Here is a 19,174-nt window from a genome sequence, read left to right as displayed (position 1 = left end):
CAAATGGTCCGTGGGGCGAACGCGCGGCGAAAGGAGGACGAGAACAGAAAGGATCGACGCACTGAGGAATGAACGACCACTTCTTTGAAGGAGCCTGCGCTCAAAAAACAAATTGTTGGCTGATGCTGAGATGCAGGTGTCCCTCATCCAAACAAATATAAACTCTTTAAAGCAGTGAAACACAACACTGAGGCGTCTTGTACGAGCTGAGAGTATGTCAGGACAGTTGCATGACACTGAGCATGCTATCAGTTCATAGAAATAGCTCATATTCGAAAATGTTTGCTTCTGTATGCATCTCCTTTTTATTTGTGCTAGAGAATGTCCAACTCGATTTGAAAATTTTTTCGAAGACATTTTATTTGCTGTGCATTTTAATAACCCCTCCCTTATATTTTTTTTGAATAACATAAACACTACTCCTTAGTATTCTAATTGGATTAAGTCGGTTTTTTTTTTCAAATTTTTTTCATATGCTTACTAGAGAGTGACAGCATAGGGCGATATGGTTTCAGCGCGTCTTGACATAAAACATAGTTCTGCATCACTCAGGGAATTTTGCAAAGGCACTCAGGGAAAACCTGGAAAACTCAGGGAATTTGGAAATGTCAACTTGGTAGACACCCTGGAAATGTCTTCAAACACAGGATATTGTTACACGAATAGAAGGCGTCAAAGAGACTTTGGTTGCAGCTTGGGACAGTGAGCAAACGAAATCAATGTGGCGCAGGTGTTTCAGGGGATGTTAGGTTCAGACGTGAGCTGCAGTTGAAGAACACCGTTCGCACGGTTGAAAAGTGCAGAGGGGACAGACAAGAAGTCCTGTCCAAGCATCACATCATGAGGACACTGCTTAAGAGCGACAAATGAAACAGTATCTTCATGAACACTGTTACTGACAGTAGTGGTGCACATTCTACCATAGGCGTACTTTCATCTGTGGCTCGTGTGGTGCACTGTACAACAGGCATGAGCGCTTTATTCAACTGACTGTTACGGTTATCGTTCTTGGCCGGTAGCTGAGTGGCAGTGTTGATGAGGGCAGATAACTGGGAACTTGGAGAGATTTTAAATGTTCTGAGCCCTTCTGGCTGAACAGTGGTATTGCATTTTTTTTATTTGCACACCCCCACTTCGAGATTGACTAATTTCTGATCTGCCTGTAATATAATACAGCCAGATTTTACTGAAATAGCCTGGTTCAGGTCAACTCCTTTCTTATTAACCACTGGAGAATAAATGAATAATACTGCTCAACGTGTATTAACATAAAAATGTTTCTCACTGTCTGCTTTCTTCCAGGTCAGTCCATCTTTCAATGCACCTGCCATGTGTTTGTGGATAGAGAGCTCATAATACCTAACATCGGCTTCAATCTGGCTATTGAGTACCTGTTTGGTGTCCACTACTGCTTGAACATCTACTATGATTTCTTCAAAGGTAATTTCTTGATACATTTGGAGAAAAAATGTTTCAGTAACAAAGCAACTCTCTTCAAGACACCACACAACCTTAGTCTAGAAAAGCACTAAAGACATTATCATTCAACAAGGCAAAACACTTTAGGAGTGGTATAAACTGCTACACATAAATTAGAGCTGAGCCTATTGAAAAAAAAAAAAAAAAGATGTGCATCTGCTTTGCATTGTATGGTAGTCAAAATTAGCAGAGTTCAGTGCAATTAGTGAAAAGTGAATTTTAAGCGCTCCAAATATTTGTAATCGGGTATAAAACCGGCTGTTGGTAACTTGTTTAATACGAGTATTTCTACTACTGTAGCATGTCCTTACAGGCTAACTTTCCCGACTTAAAAATAAGACACAAAATGTTCATTTTTTTTGTATTTAGAGTTCTTCCTCTCTTAACTGCAATATCACCTGTACATTGCAACTGTGCCATTACATATCCCGCATAAAACCATGTACAGTCAGCGACCGATTTTTCAGACCCTCTAGGGAACGTAAAAATGTCCGAAAATTCAGGCATTCCGAAAAAATGAATGCATGCAAAAAAACTCACCTTTTTTCTCTTTTTCTTGGATCTAGAGGGTAAAGGGCGAAGTACCAGACTTCCGAAACCCTGCCAAAGCATCAGTGAAGTGGCTATAAAAAGATGCGTTCAAAAACTCTGTATGCAGCTGACTGCCGGTTTATTATGTACATGTGCATCGTCGGGCAGCCGGTGTTATTGCTGCAGTGGCTTGAAGAACTTGTTGATTGTTGTTCGGACGGCTTTCCGGTTGCATGCGATCATATTCGCCTCGATCTGAGCAAGGGTCACATCAGCACTGTACAGCGATGAAATAGTCTACAGTGCTCGCGTCAACTCGGTGCTTGTAGGCGGCGCAGGCATTGGCTCCTCATTTTCAACATCGGAGTCTTCTGAAGCCCCCACAACCTGACGGACTATTTCCTTGTCAGTCAGTTGTGCGCATAAGTCGAGCTCGTCGGCGTCAACAAACTGTTCAAAAGTTATTTCCGTGGGTATGGAAACTCGACGAAGACGGAGTGGGGGCCATCGAAGGCAAGCGAAATCCTCAAGTTGCGAACAGTGGAGTTCGCTTACGAGCGTCGAAGCACCTAGGCCTAGTGTCGCAGAGCACACTTGACACAATAGCCCAAGCACACACCACGCTAGCCAAAACGTGGCCTGCGGAAACAAACGAAATGGCGCCGCTCCGGAAACTCGCTGGAGGCGGAAGTGTGGCAATGAACATAGCCAGCGTGGCCAGACCAAATCGGTGTGCGACGGCTAGATTTGGCTAGTTGTGATTCAAAGCGGTGCTATGCTTCGGCTGCGGACAGGCCGCAATTGGAATATGAACCTGGCAATGTTTAACGCTAGAACGTTATCTAGTGAGGCGAGTCTAGCAGTGCTGTTGGAGGAATTAGAGAGCAGTAAATGGAATATAATAGGGCTCAGTGAAGTTAGGAGGCCAAAAGTAGCATATACAGTGCTAAAAAGCGGACACGTCCTGTGCTACCGGGGCTTAGCGGAGAAAAGAGAACTGGGAGTCGGATTCCTGATTAATAAGAATATAGCTGGTAACATACAGGAATTCTATAGCATTAACGAGAGGGTGGCAGGTGTTGTTGTGAAACTTAATAAGAGGTACAAAATGAAGATTGTACAGGTCTACGCCCCTACATCCAGTCATGATGACCAGGAAGTCGAAAGCTTCTATGAAGACGTGGAGTCAGCGATGGGTAGAGTGAAAACTAAATACCCTATACTAATGGGCGACTTTAATGCCAAGGTAGGCAAGAAGCAGGTTGGAGACAAGGCAGTGGGGGAATGTGGCATAGGCACTAGGAATAGCAGGGGAGAGTTATTAGTAGAGTTTGCGGAACAGAATAATATGAGGATAATGAATACTTTCTTCCGCAAGCGGGATAGCCGAAAGTGGACGTGGAGGAGCCCGAACGGCGAGACTAGAAATGAAATAGACTTCATACTCTGCGCTAACCCTGGCATCATACAAGATGTGGATGTGCTCGACAAGGTGCGCTGCAGTGACCACAGGATGGTAAGAACTCGAATTAGCCTAGTCCTGAGGAGGGAACGGAAGAAACTGTTACATAAGAAGCCGATTAATGAGTTTGCAGTAAAAGGAAAAATAGAGGAATTCCAGATCAAGCTACAAAACTGGTATTTGGCTTTAATTCAGGAGGAGGGCCTTAGTGTTGTTGTAGCAATGAACGAGAATCTTGTTGGCATCATTAAGGAGTGTGCAATGGAAGTCGGTGGTAACTCCGTAAACTATCGCAGGAGACGAAAGATCTGATCAAGAAACGTCAATGTATGAAAGCTTCTAACCCTGCAGCTAGAATAGAACTGGCAGAACTTTCTAAGTTAATCAACAAGCGTAAGACAGCGGACATCAGGAACTATAATATGGATAGAATTGAACAGGCTCTCTGGAACGGAGGAAGCCTAAAAACAGTGAAGAAGAAACTAGGAATTGGCAAGAATCAGATGTATGCGTTAAGAGACAAAGCCGGCAGTATCATTACTAATATGGATGAGATAGTTCAAGTGGCCGAGGAGTTCTATAGAGATTTATACAGTACCAGTGGCACCCACGACGATATTGGAAGAGAAAATAGTCTAGAGGAAATCGAAATACCAAAGGTAATGCCGGAAGAAGTAAAGAAAGCCTTGGGAGATATGCAAAGGGGGAAGGCAGCTGGAGAGGATCAGGTAACAGTAGATTTGTTGAAGGATGGCGGACAGATTGTTCTAGAGAAACTGGCCACCCTGTATACACAATGCCTCATGACCTCGAGCGTACCGGAATCTTGGAAGAACGCTAACATAATCCTGATCCATAAGAAACGGGACGCCAAAGACTTGAAAAATTATAGACCGATCAGCTTACTGTCAGTTGCCTACAAACTATTTACTAAGGTAATCGCAAATAGAATCAGGAACGACTTAGACTTCTGTCAAGCAAAGGACCAGGCAGGATTCCGTAAAGGCTACTCAACCATAGACCATATTCACACTATCAATCAGGTGATAGAGAAATGTGCGGAATATAACCAACCCTTATATATAGCTTTCATTGATTACGAGAAAGCATTTGATTCTGTCGAAACCTCAGCAGTCATGGAGGCATTGCGGAATCAGGGTGTAGACGAGCCGTATTTAAATATACTGAAAGATATCTATAGCGGCTCCACAGCCACCGTAGTCCTCCATAAAGAAAGCAACAAAATCCCAATAAAGAAAGGCGTCAGGCAGGGAGATGCGATCTCTCCAATGCTATTCACAGCTTGTTTACAGGAGGTATTCAGAGACCTGGATTGGGATTAATTGGGGATAAAAGTTAATGGAGAATACCTTAGTAACTTGCGATTCGCTGATTATATTGCCTTGCTTAGTAACTCAGGGGACCAACTACAAAGCATGCTCACTGACCTGGAAAGGCAAAGCAGAAGAGTGGGTCTAAAAATTAATCTGCAGAAAACTAAAGTAATGCTTAACAGTCTCGGAAGAGAACAGCAATTTACAATAGGCAGCGAGGCACTGGAAGTCGTAAGGGAATAGATCTACTTAGGGCAGGTAGTGACTGCGGATCCGGATCATGAGACGGAAATAATCAGAAGAATAAGAATGGGCTGGGGTGCGTTTGGAAGGCATTCTCAGATCATGAACAGCAGGTTGCCATTATCCCTCAAGAGAAAAGTGTAGAATAGCTGTGTGTTACCAGTGCTCACCTACGGGGCAGAAACCTGGAGGCTTACGAAAAGGGTTCTACTCAAATTGAGGACGACGCAACGAGCTATGGAAAGAAGAATGATAGGTGTAACGTTAAGGGATAAGAAAAGTGCAGATTGGGTGAGGGAACAAACGCGAGTTAATGACATCTTAGTTGAAATCAAGAAGAAGAAATGGGCATGGGCAGGACATGTAATGAGGAGGGAAGATAACCGATGGTCATTAAGGGTTACGGACTGGATTCGAAGGGAAGGGAAGCGAAGCAGGGGGCGGCAGAAAGTTAGGTGGGTGGATGAGATTAAGAAGTTTGCAGGGACGGCATGGCCACAATTAGTACATGAGCGGGGTAGTTGGAGAAATATGGGAGAGGCCTTTGCCCTGCAGTGGGCGTAACCAGGCTGATGATGATGATGATGAACCAGCTTTAGAGAACGTAATTGTACAAGAAGAGAAGGGGCTTGCTATGCCCAATTGCAGCATATGTGGACATGGATAAGTGCGTATACTCTTCCACTTACTTCCAACAAAAGCTCATCTAATCGTGCACGGTGAGATAAAAAGCTTTGTCTCATCCTTTCGGCGATCTGAATACCCATTTGTAATGTATGAACATTAGGTCTTGCAGAGCTTTTCGGAAATGGAAACTCAGGTTTGCGTAAGTAGGCAAGGTGGAGGTGTGTTTTCGAAAGGAAATTGCCGTCCACCCGACTTTTGCGCAAAGCTATATAGGCAACCCTAAAGGCTTCTCAGTAAGAAAGCTTCCCTGGTCAGGGAAGATCGACCTCTGCACCAGCGCCTTTCCAGGCTGGTCTTTCCGGAATCTGAGGTGACCAGTAAGCAAGCAGATTGCAGCAAAACGGTGAATTCTTCGACAACTCGAGCACATCGACACTGAACAGAGAAAGTCAGTCCTGCCGAAGCGCTCAAGGTGGAGGAATGCTTATAAAATGGACGCTGAAATCCACACGACTCCATGTTCTTCGAGTTGCCGATTGATTCGCCATCGTCCTGCGATCTACAGCTAGACTCTCGGTTAGCTATGACAGCGGAAAGGCTTTGATCCCGGCTTCGGCCCGCGTACCAGGACAAGTTTTTCGTGAAATTGCGAACAATTCTCTGAAAAATGCGCATGAGATTCCTTGCCGCTTCATACGACTTTCCAGCGCATAACGACTTTCTGGTTCTTTCGAACCTTTAGGTACAGTATGAAAGTGACTCGAAACTTTCACGGCCTTACAATTTACGTAATACCGTCCGTAAACCCCATATGGTCAGGTGATCGGGCTCAAGAATATTATAGCCTTTGGAGGCGCAAGTCGCTATGTCGACTTTGTGCTTTCGCGCTTTTTAGCGATGGAGGTTGTCGATCGAGAATGGAGGATTGCATGTATGCGCGACGCGAATGCTGTAGAATTTTGTGGAAGGCACGCGGGTCCCAGCGATTACTCTGGAACATTCGACGACTGGTGTATAAAAGCCGACGCGCTTGACCCGCTGATCACATTTTCAACGATCGCCGGCTGTGTTCGCCGTTTTCGTTGAGCACTGAGTGTAGCCTGTATTTCTGGGCACAGGTTCGCTCAATATAAGGCCAGTTTCTATAATCACAGTTTGGCTGCCTTCTTCACCGTCACTACTACGTGAGAATATTGTAAATTTTTGTGAAGAAAGCTATATTCCCTCCAGAAAAAAACCAGTGAACAGAGCACATCCTTGGGTATCGCGCGAAATAATACATTTAAAACGAAACATTAAAAGGAAGCGCAGAAAGAAACCCTAGCACACGTGACCTGCAAGATCTCGTAGGCTTGCTACAAGAAAACATCCAAACGGCCAAGGTGCGTTTTATTGCGAAAGCAATACTGCTCGCACTTTCGGCCCATCGGTGGTCGTGGCGCCTCCTTACACAGCTGCGCGTCACGTGACCGTGTGACGTCACGCCACACCGACAGACGGGGCCCCAGCTCGCGACATCGATGGTGGATGCGAAGCCTTGCGCGCCGCTGCTGCGGCGCTACCGAGAGAGGGCGCTCGCTGGTGTGACGTCACGCTAGGAGGATAAATGGGGCTACAATTCGGCTCCTCGCAGTGGTCGGAGCGCTGCCTGGCTGCTATGTCGGATGATGTATAGCCGTAAGTTTAACAAAGGGCAAGCATGTCCACACCATCAGCCGAACCAAGGCGCAGCCAAGGGTATTGCTTTCGCAATCTTCCAGGCTTAACCAAGCTAAGCCTTCAGCCAATTTTTTTTTCACTGTTACTCTGCCTTCTTACATGACGAATGAACCACAAAAATTCTGGCGCTACCTATCTAGGGTCCCAAAGGTAACCCCGGAAGAAGTAAAGAAAGCCTTGGGAGATATGCAAAGGGGGAAGGCAGCTGGGGAGGATCAGGTAACAGCAGATTTGCTGAAGGATGGGGGACAGATCGTTCTAGAGAAACTGGCCACCCTGTATACGCAATGCCTCACGACCTCGAGCGTACCGGAATCTTGGAAGAACGCTAACATAATCCTAATCCATAAGAAAGGGGACGCCAAAGACTTGAAAAATTATGGACCGATCAGCTTACTGTCCGTTGCCTACAAACTATTTACTAAGGTAATCGCAAATAGAATCAGGAACACCCTAGACTTCTGTCAAGCAAAGGACCAGGCAGGATTCTGTAAAGGCTACTCAACAATAGATCATATTCACACTATCAATCAGGTGATAGAGAAATGTGCGGAATATAACCAACCCCTATATATAGCTTTCATTGATTACGAGAAAGCGTTTGATTCTGTCGAAACCTCAGCAGTCATGGAGGCATTACGGAATCAGGGTGTAGACGAGCCGTATGTAAAAATACTGAAAGATATCTATAGCGGCTCCACAGGCATCGTAGACCTCCATAAAGCAAGCAACAAAATCCCAATAAAGAAAGGCGTCAGGCAGGGAGATACTATCTCTCCAATGCTATTCACAGCGTGTTTACAGAAGGTATTCAGAGACCTGGATTGGGAAGAATTGGGGATAAAAGGTAATGGAGAATACCTTAGTAATCAATGGAATTGTTGGAGAAGTATGGGAGAGGCTTTTGCCCTGCAGTGGGCGTAACCAGGCTGCTGCTGCTGCTGATGATGATGATGATGACCTTAGTAATTTGCGATTCGCTGATGATATTGCCTTGCTTAGTAACTCAGGGTACCAATTGCAATGCATGCTCACTGACCTGGGGAGGCAAAGCAGAAGAGTGGGTCTAAAAATTAATCTGCAGAAAACTAAAGTAATGTTTAACAGTCGCGGAAGAGAACAGCAATTTACAATAGGCAGTGAGGCACTGGAAGTCGTAAGGGAATACATCTACTTAGGGCAGGTAGTGACGGCGGATCCGGATCGTGAGACGGAAATAATCAGAAGAATAAGAATGGGCTGGGGTGCGTTTGGCAGGCGTGTTCTCAGATCATGAACAGAAGGTTGCCATTATCCCTCAAGAGAAAAGTATATAATAGCTGTGTCTTACCAGTACTCACCTACGGGGCAGAAACGTGGAGGCTTACGAAAAGGGTTCTACTCAAATTGAGGACAATGCAACGAGCTATGGAAAGAAGAATGATAGGTGTAACTTTAAGGGATAAGAAAAGAGCAGATTGGGTGAGGGAACAAACGCGAGTTAATGACATCTTAGTTGAAATCAAGAAAAAGAAATGGGCATGGGCAGGACATGTAATGAGGAGGGAAGATAACCGATGGTCATTAAGGGTTACGGACTGGATCCCAAGGGAAGGGAAGCGTAGCAGGGGGCGGCAGAAAGTTAGGTGGGCGGATGAGATTAAGAAGTTTGCAGGGACGGCATGGCCACAATTAGTACATGACCGGGGTTGTTGGAGGAGTATGGGAGAGGCCTTTGCTCTGCAGTGGGCGTAACCAGGCTGATGATGATGATGATGATGCTTCGGCTGCAAGTCGACTTCCTTCGCAAGGGCGCTGCGCGAGAAGCTAAAGGACCTTCCGTCGCGTCAAAAAGTCTAGAAAACTGGACGATGGAGGGTTCGAGCGTCCGAAACTTCAGATGTCCTTATACATTGGTTTTATGGGGTTCGTGGCGGTGCCGCGAACACGTTCGAAATATCAGGCATGTCTGAAAATTGGGGCTTCCGAAAATTCAGTCGTTGATTGTATCTGCTGCCTGCACATACTTCTTTGTACCCGAAATCCTTCGTTCAGACGGCCGCTGATCAAACTACCATTTCGAGGCCACTATGGAAGAAAATTTTCTTTATCGAGCAGAACCCCGCTCGTCATGTAATACTCTGACAGAGATGTTTGAGGAATTGATAAATTATTCGAACACAGCAGGTAGTGGGTATTCCACAGAGCTAACATGGAACCCAGCTATGTATCGCGATAGATAAACTTTATTAGCTTGTTTAATTGCCTTGCTTTTTATAACATGTGCTATTAGCACTAAAAGAAGGGTGAATATAGATGACCTACTTTCTGTAAAATGTGTGCTACAGTTGGGAGTTCTCAACTTTTTTTTTTTCAGTAAAAGTTCCTTCTAGCCGAGACTGGCCAAGGTAAGCCTGCATGGCATTACCTTGTCTCTTATGCCCTGCCATATTTACAGCTTAAACTCAAAAAGCAGGTAATGACGGTCTTAAGGAAGCATGTGAGGCTAGGCAGTATACTTTGCAAGTTGTATCTGCAAGTTACAGTGACATGTATTGGTGTGCTTCATCTCCCTTGCACTTGTACAGATAGAATTGCCTGTCAACAAAATTACTCAAGAAAATGAACACAAGGCAGATTTATTGGACTAGTGTCGTTGGGTTTTATTTTCATTATACTGATTTTGACGTCTGTATCAGGAAGACATGCCATCTTTCATTTCTGCATTGTTTACATTGAAACTATCACTTCTTCTTTGCTGAGATTTGGTAGTTTCAAGCTAAAAGTTATCATATTATCACTTCTTGTGATAATATGATGCTATGAATGAGGCAGTCAGCGGCAAAACAGGCCGGTGTCACTAAGAAGTTACTTCGTTTCTTGGCAGATTTCACAGGCTGGACGTGGCGGCACCTCCCGGATCTTATCATCCCTGTCGTCGGTCGCTGGCATGACGGACGCTCTGCGGCGCATGCGGCCTCTGCATTTCACGGTCCTATCCGTGTACGGCTCCGCAGCATCCCCTGGTGCAAGACAGCTCAACCCGGTCCACCTGGTGTCAGTTGCAGCGTACATAAGGCCTGCCTCCCCGGTGCTTCCCTGCAGTCAGCGGCAAAACCGACCGGTGTCACTAAGACGTTACTTCGTTTCTTGGCAGGTAGGTTTCTTAAACTGCCTTTAGTACGTACACATTTGGCTGTTTTACCGCTGACTGCACCGCATTGCCTTCTGTGTGTTCTGCAATGTCTTCTGTGTGTTCGGTATGCGACAAGCCGGTAGAGGGCAAGTTTCCTGTATGTTCCGGTTGCAAAGCAAGTTTCCATTTAGGGAAACACTGTTCCGGGATAACAGACAGTGTTTACACCAAAATGTCCACTGTTAAATGTGAAACATGGACGTGTCAGACATTTAGCTCTGGTGCTGGTTCCAGTAATAGAGATGGCTCACTCGCCCCCCACTTTTTGTCTATTAATACCAAACTTGACCAATTAACCAGCACTGTTCAGACGCTCATGGTAAAGGTTCAGGAACTGCTCTCTTTCAAGGCAACTTGTGAAAATATATATACGGTGACCGGCATTCAAGCCTCTATCGCTTTCCTTTCTGAAAAGTATGATTCTATGCTCTCCACTGTGACAACTTATCAAACCGAAGTGTCTCAGCTACGGGCTCAAGTGGAGTCACTTTCCGGTACAGTCGCCCGTCAGGCTGAAATCCTAGACCAAACAACGATGCAATTAAACGAACTTGATCAATATGGCAGACATTGCAATTTCGAAATCCATGGCCTCCCTTTGAAGCCTGGTGAAGACTTGAAGTCCTTCATGTGCGACTTAGCTGGACAACTGCGCCTAAGTAACTTCCAGGAAGATGAAATTTGCAGGATACACCGTTTACCGACCGGGAATAAATCTAGCTCTAGCCCTCCTATCCTTGTGCAAGTACAGAACGCTTCAGTGAAAGAAAAATGGTTTCGTGCTCGGAAGTGTCTCTCGGATCTTGCTCATCCGGAGAAGTTTCCTCGTCTGTTCTTCAACGAAAACTTGGCGTGGTTGAACCGGGAGCTTTCCCGGTTGGCCTGCTCCAAAGGAAAGGAAAATGGATATAAGTTCGTGTGGACGAGGAACGGAAAAGTTCTAGCAAGAAAATCTGAGGGAGCACCTTTCATTCGAGTTGAGAAATTCTCGGATTTGGATAGGATTGCCTAGACATGGCTGGCATAGAGAGTATGAAATGCACTGATTTTGCGGATGTAAATAGTTTTTTTTCTGATGCCTCCACCAGCAGTTTCAAAGTTGCGCATGTAAACATTCGCAGCCTTCGGAAACACTGGAATCAGTTTTATGCCATCATTTCATCATCTCGCCTAACGTTCGATGCTTTTGTACTTGCTGAAATTAATATTCCTGCCGAGAGCATTCCACAGTATTCATTGCCGGGTTTCCAAGGCTTCTCGTACACGCGTCCAAGCAGAAAAGGAGGAGGCATTGCAGTTTTTATAAGTAACAGATGGGCAGCTTCACAGTTTACGTTTTCCTTTTCCCAAGCTGAAGTGATATCGCTGCGCTTGAGCACACCTGTTTTTTCGGTGATTCTGTTATCGGTGTACCGACCTCCTAGTTTTAATGCGCGGCTTTTCTTATCCGAACTCGATTCCACATTGTCAACCTTATCGCTCGAGGAACACGTGTGTATCACAGGTGATATCAATATTGACCTTCTGCGTCCTACTGTAGGCTTGGTCGCAGATTACCTCGATAGCCTTTCCAAATGGGGCTTGGAATGCGTCATTTATGAAGCGACTCGTGAGGAATTTCTGGCTGGTAAGCTCACTGTGTCCTGCATTGATCACGTTATCGTTCGTGCTCAAAATCTAGCCATAAAATCCGCTATTGTAGAAATTAAGCTTGCTGACCACTATTTCGTTTGCGCCTCAATGAGTTATCCAGATACTGCGACAGCGCCCACATATTCTAAAAAACTAATTTCAGTGCTTGATCCGAAAATATTTGATAATCTGGTGGCTCAATATGACTGGCAATCTTTTTTAGCAATAGTCTCTCCTGCTGCCATATGTGATAAACTCGTGGAAGTGTTCAAAAACTTAAAAGATAGTGCTACCCGAACAATACATATCAAACAACGTAACGTGGATAACAAGTGGATGTCCAGGGTGTCTACCAACCGGGAAAACCGGGAAAACCGGGAATTCTCAGGGAATTTGAACAGTCTGGAAAAACTCAGGGAAAACTCAGGGAATTTGTGCTTCTATCAGGGAAAATTAGCTGTAACTTTATTGAAAGGGAACGAAAGTCGTGTTAATGCTGGCTGCAGTAACAGAGGAATCGCAACGAATCGTCATTGACGCCGTGTCATCGGCACGATGTATTGCCAGAGTAGTTAACGACCGATTTTCTAGACGCCCGATTTTTCGGACATGCCCGATAATTTGCACGGTTTTGCGGCACCACCACGTACTCCATATAGTCAATGTATATTGCCCCGACTGCAGGTCTGACATGGCATTAATCAAAGCCGCCACCGCCGCTATTTTGATTATCTCGCCGCTTCGAACCGGCACTCTCGCAGGCAAATCCGCAAATCCGTAACCACCACCGCGGCAACGTCAGGCCTAGCTGCTTCTATGTTCGCTATTAAGCTTCTTGCCGTGCGGTGCCGTGTTTTTCATTGAAAGAATTCGCCGCTATCACCAATGGCACCGACTCCGCCTTTGTAATCCTAGCGATTGGCTTGGAAGCTCGCAGAGCGCAGCGCGTTGCGTAATGCCAGTCTACGAAAGTTAGCTTCGCCTCGGTACACTAGTGTTAGGCGGTGAAGCATAACAAGCGTGGGAAGGGGGCAATTGTCGCGGGACACAGTATACATTACTTAATTACACATGCGTGCACGTCGTCTTCTGTCACAGTACAAGCCCTGATATGCCTAAAACGCGTACTGGCAGGCCTTCAGAGCTTTTTGAGACGTGCCTGTGGTAATTTTAGCCCTTAAAGGCAGTTAAAGACATGCATTCATTTTTTTCAGACTGCCCGCTTTTTTTCAATTTTTTATTTGCGGCCCCTCGGAAGTCCAAGAAATCAAATGTTGACTGTACAACTGACCAAGAGGATGCTTCAGATGATCCATGTGGTGAAAGCGTGGTAGAAGGAGGATGAGAACAGAAAGGACCGACGCACTGAGGAATTAACGGGAAAGGAAGGGTGCCGCCACCTTTTTGAAGGAGCTTGAGCTTAAAAAACTAAGTGATGGCTGATGCTGAGACACAGGTGTCCCTCATCCAAACCAAAATAAATTGTTTATGCTGTGAAACCCAACACTGAGATGTTGTGTACGGGCTGAGAGTATGTCAGGACAGTTGAGGTTGACTACCCAGCTGCTGAGAAAGAACCTTAGTTGTGACAAAGTTCAGGACCTCATACAGATGAGCTTGCTATCAGTTGATAGAAATAGCTGATATTAAAAAAATATTTACTTATGTATGCATCTCCTTTTGATTCGTATTTGAAAATGTTCGACTCAATTTGGAATGGGCTTTACCATTTCTTTCGCTGTGCATTTTACTAACACCTTCCTTCTGTTTTCTTTTTAAATAAAATATATATTACTCCTTACTATTCAAACTGGATTAAGTCATTTTTTTTTTGTTTCAGCATGCTTACTAGAGAGTGACAGCATCGGGCAACGTGGTGTCAGCCTGTCTTGACATAAAGCAAAGATCTGACTCATTCAGGGAATTTCGCAAAGGTGCTCAGGGAAAACCTGGAAAACTCAGGGAATTTGGAAATGTCAACTTGGTAGACACCCTGATAGTACATTATGAAGGCATTGTTATTAAAAGCACAAATCGAGCATTAGGAGCACGCATGCAGTTCCTTCTCATGCACAGGACTCTTCAGAGAGTGCAAATGATTGCTTGTAAAGTATGGCTACCTAAGCGGTGCAGCCTGCTCCACTACGCAAGTTCTCATGTTTTATGTCTATTCTGTGCGGCTGAAAATTCACCGTAATTTTGTTCCAATTTTATGTTTAATGGAGCACAGTTGACGTTTTGAGATATCCGAAAAATATTCACGCTTACGAATACTGACTATTTGATTTGTTATTCGAAAGTTTCGAATATTCGCACACTCATAATTCAAATTTGATTGTACGTAGGTGAGTTTTCAAGCATGTTTGCTTGGGAGTCTGTGGAGAAGCTTTCGGTGAACATTTTCAAACAAAAACCAGTGTCGTTCAAAAATGGCAGATGGCGAAGGTATCTGCGGCAGCCTTAAAGGAATAGGCATCAGCGGCTGATCAGTTCAAGGGCCTTGCCACTAGGGTGATGGTTCCGCACGTTTTACAGAGTCCCAGACGCTAGTCCTGGACGAAAACCCAGAGGGCGTCTTGTATTCTGCTACGTTTGAAAGCTGTTCTACGTTTTCAAAACAAAACCGAAAGCATATAACGAAGACGCTCAAAAACTGTGCTGCCGTTTTCCTGTCATTGTTGTTGTCGCTTTTAGGATTGTAGACTGCACGGCAGAGAATGGGAAGTATAAAGGAATGTGAAAATTATGAATGTTTTTTTTCTTTTCAACTTTTTCTGTGCTAAAGAAAGGAAAAAAAAGAACAAGAAAAAGTTTTTTTCCCAATCTTTCTTTATTTATTCCCAGTCCTTACATTTCTAATCACAATGCGCTAAAATCTGTACGATGCAAAGTGCATGATTTGTGCACACATTTGTGGGAGTGATAATTGTGATAAAAAGAGTGATGATGAACGCCCAACAGGAATCGAACCATGGAGATATCAGCCATGCATGAATCTTTGAACTCTTTTCTAGTCCAGTTATTCCTGTAGGAATTGTAATGTGTTGCGTGAAATATTTGGCATCGAGAAGAACAAACAAAACTATTTTAAAAAATGTAAGATTCAGCAATGCCATTTACAGAATTTCTCGACTTCGTGCTGATGAATATGCTCTCATTGAACTTTCACGAGTGTATGTGTTGCATCATGCAAAGGTTAGGCCTATGTCTTTTGTTTTTGGAGTCTCCAAGTAATCTCTGGTGACATTTCACACCATTACTATTGTGAATTGAGAAATTTGAAGAACCACGTGCTGCTTACAACACAATTCAAGTTTTTGGCAGGTCATGACAAAAAAAGAAAAAAAAACCTTCGATTCATTGCCGAGAACTCCAGCAGCTTTTATCATTAAGATGTATGTAACATAGAATTGTTACTTCAATGAGAAAAATTGCACCAGATAGGTTTAAGAAACCAAGTACAGTTGAATCTGGGTAGAACTGTAGGATTCCTACAGCAAGGAACTTTGTTAAATTGCAATTTCATTAAATTGAGGTTTCTACGTCCTGGCAGCAAAGTTACTCTACAGCTTCTTAGAACAGTCCTGCTGGATCATGCTTTGTCAGTAAGCGCATACAAACAAAATTCTGTAGGAACTTTACTTTTTAATTATGAAATCAAAAGTACTGACACAGGTTGTAGAGATTGAATTGGAAAAGGGGAAAAAAAAAGGAAATGTTGATGACAAATTCTACTGGCAAGAAATTCCAAAGAAAAAGTTGTAAAAAATTACATCGCAAAGGTGACTGCATGTTCGACGCGTTGAACATCGAAGGAGACATTTGTCAAAGTCAATATATTTTTTTTATGCACTACAGAACAGGGTACTGAACCAGAAGTGAAAACCAGAACGTTTCAATTTATTTCACTCCGGAGTGAAACTTAAAGGAAAATAAAACAGTTTTCGGTTCAGGATGGCCGCCCCTTCTGGACTTTCAATCCATGCATTGCCTGCACTTGTGGCTCAACTATGCTTACCTCATTTGTAAATACAAACTCTATCATCCTGTGATTTTAAAAGTAGCAGCACCGTTAGTATGATTTTCAGTATACAGCATTGCGTCGGTGTTTAATGTGACAATGTTTGCATCGCATCCAACGCGTGGGCTCACCAGACTGTGATGTGTGCAAAGCACTTGAAGTGGAGCACATATAATCATAGTAATAATCAATCAATCATTTATTTACCATGCCCAGGAACAACCATGAGAATCATATATTAAAAAGGGGGGCGGGAATAAACAGCAGGGGAATATAAATTTTAAAAAATGAGTAAAAAGAACACTCTTGAAATATGTGCATAAAGGAAGGCACAAAGTCAATATAAAAGAAAAAGGAGGAGAAAGGCATTTGACAAGTATGTAAAACTATGACAGAATAACTCAAAGCTCGGAAAAGACCAGTGACAGTGAGTTGTCAAAACTATCAAGATCATGAAAATAAGAATTATAAGGGCCCTGTATTCTGTAGCTGGTTGAGTGTTGGTGACGACAGGCAGGAACGTGGAAAGGTCTATGTTCTCAGGTGATCTTGCGCGGCGTACGAAACGATACAACTGAGGAGTTCAGGGCTGTTGAGGATGCCATGAAGGAGTTTGAGAAGAAACAGAAGGTCAGCACAATTACTTTCGTAGTGAAGTAAGGGCAATGACAACAATCCAACAGTGCTAATAATAATAATAATCCCACTCCTGATTCCATATCACGTGGCGTTACTGTCAGGCCGTGCTGGCAGTCGACGAAGGTGTGGAGCATGCGAGACGACAAGCACACCTCTTTGACAACCAAATGTCAAGTGTTTTATTCTTCACGCGCTCCACAGCTCGTGCCCAGAGGGCAGCACTGGTCAGCTGATATGTGGCGACCACTACAGCTTTATAGGCCTATTAGCTTACTCCCAGTGTTATATACAGTATTTACCAAAATTATCTCCTAGAATAAGGGCAATACTGGACTTTAGTCAACCAAGGGAACAGGCGGGCTTCATTAGGCGGGATTCAGTAGAGAATTCGGGATTCAGTAGGCGGGATTCAGTAGAGATACCAGCACTCACAGAGGCATTGTGTAATCAAGGAGTACTACAGACTGCTTACGTAAATATCTTGGAAAATATCTACAGAGATTTCACAGCCACCTTAATTCTACACAAGAAAAGTAGGAAGATACTTATAAAGAAAGGAGTTGGACAAGGGGACACAATCGCAAATGCTATTCACTCTGTGCTTGAAAGAAATACTCAAGCTATTATACTGAGAAAGTTTAGGAGTAAGGATTGAAGGCGAATACCTCAGCAACCTTCGGTTTGCCGACAACATTGTTCCATTCAGCAACACTGCAGATGAGTTGCAACAAATGATTGAGGACCTTAAAAGCGAGAGTGTAAGAGTAGGGCTGAAGATTAATATGCAGAAGACAAAGATAATGTTGAATAACCAGGCAAGGGAACAAGAATTCAGGATTTCCAATCGGCCTCTAGAGTCTGTGAAGGAGTGCGTTTACCTATGTCAACTAATCACAGGGAACCCTGACCAGGAGAAGGAAATTCACAGAATAAAAATGAGTTGTATCGCATACCGCAGACATTGTGAGCTCCTGACTGGAAGCTTACCATTATCATTGAAAAGGAAGGTATACAATCAGTGCATTTTACCGGTCCTGACATATGGGGTAGACTTGGAGACGAACAAAGAAGCTTGAGAACAAGTTAAGGACTGCGCAAAGAGTGATGGAACGAAGAATGCTAGGCATAACTTTAAGAGACAGAAAGAGAGCGGTTGGAATCAGAGAGCAAACGGGTATCGACAACATTCTAATTGACATGAAGAGAAAGAAATGGCGCTGGGCACGTCATGTAATGTGTAGAGTAGATAACCGTTGGACCATTATAGTGACAGAATGGGTACCAAGAGAAGGGAAGCGCACTAGAGGACGACAGAAGATTAGGTGGTGCGACAAAATTAGGAAATTTGCGGGTGCTAGTTGGAATAGGTTGGTGCACGACAGGGGTACTTGGAGATCGCGGGGAGAGGCCTTCGTCCTGCAGTGGACGTAAAATAGGCTGGTGATGATGATGATGAACATGCAAATAGACAATGTATTGCTCCATCTTTTCCAGGCCACTCATGCGTCTGGGAGCTCCCGACAATGGGTCCCAAGACTTGGACCGTCTTTGTCTACATCATCGTCTTCATATGCATCATGTGTGCCATGCCAGTTGTCATCGTAGGGCTGTTGTGGCTTAAACGTAGGATACGTATTTTCAGGTCCAGGGGATCTTCCGACGGAGTTGGGCTTATCAACATTTAGCCACAGTATGTTTGGCATTTATTTTTCTTTCTTTTTTTATGGGCACTTAATCTTGTCTGGCCAGTGCCAACGTTTTATTGTTCACTAGTTGCATCTTTTACAATTTTTACCTTTGCACACCTTTATTTGTTGCTGCTTTTAACCTCAATTTTACCTGGACGTATTTTCAAACATTTACATTGTGACTAGGAACGCATTTTGTACTGCAATAAAGGTGGTCTGTTACATTCTGTGTTGTTCAGCTTGCATATATCCCTGGAAAGGGCCCCACACCAGGTATGGATGTTGCAAAGAGACAAGTGCGGTGTTCAGACCACATGGTGATGTCTTCATCACCAAAGTATTATGCAGCTGTAAACTGAGAGCTGAAAATTCGAAGAAAATCCCATGCACCCTTCTTTTCAGGAAGCCAGTCTCGCTACCTTCACAGACGACGTCACCTGCAGCGTACAGGTAGCCAGCAATAGCACAAGGAACACTGGGATTTCCGTGAGATTCAGAGGTAACAAAATTTGCAGAAATGAGCTACACAGCAAGAAAAAAAAACTAGCCCCAGCTTAGCACTGCCAGCTCTCTAGAGTCTGCAATTGCATACTTGGAATGTGACAATTGTGACGTCTCGACAGC

The 19,174-nt window shown here is 44.1% G+C and overlaps 1 protein-coding gene across 23 annotated transcripts in view; it reads left to right on the top strand.

Moving 5' to 3' along the window:
• Positions 1 to 18,777, top strand: part of LOC139053569 (uncharacterized) — a 49,370-nt gene extending 30,593 nt beyond the window's left edge. For 12 of the 23 annotated variants that reach the window (XR_011510578.1, XR_011510577.1, XR_011510571.1 and 9 more), the window contains 3 exons: positions 1,303 to 1,440; positions 10,262 to 10,531; positions 18,357 to 18,777. Coding sequence is in view for 7 of the 23 variants with exons in the window: in XM_070530504.1 (XP_070386605.1) it covers positions 1,303 to 1,440; positions 10,262 to 10,531; positions 18,357 to 18,547 (599 nt within the window). In the remaining 16 variants the exon portion in view is untranslated. The remainder of the gene's footprint in view (positions 1 to 1,302; positions 1,441 to 10,261; positions 10,532 to 18,356) is intronic. The other 11 variants (XR_011510581.1, XR_011510580.1, XR_011510584.1 and 8 more) reach the window with 3 other exon arrangements.
• The last annotated feature ends 397 nt before the right edge of the window (positions 18,778 to 19,174 follow it).

Source organism: Dermacentor albipictus, unplaced genomic scaffold (assembly GCF_038994185.2).
Source record: "Dermacentor albipictus isolate Rhodes 1998 colony unplaced genomic scaffold, USDA_Dalb.pri_finalv2 scaffold_158, whole genome shotgun sequence".
NCBI classification, from domain to species: domain Eukaryota; kingdom Metazoa; phylum Arthropoda; class Arachnida; order Ixodida; family Ixodidae; genus Dermacentor; species Dermacentor albipictus.
This window is presented reverse-complemented; position numbering and strand designations above follow the sequence as displayed.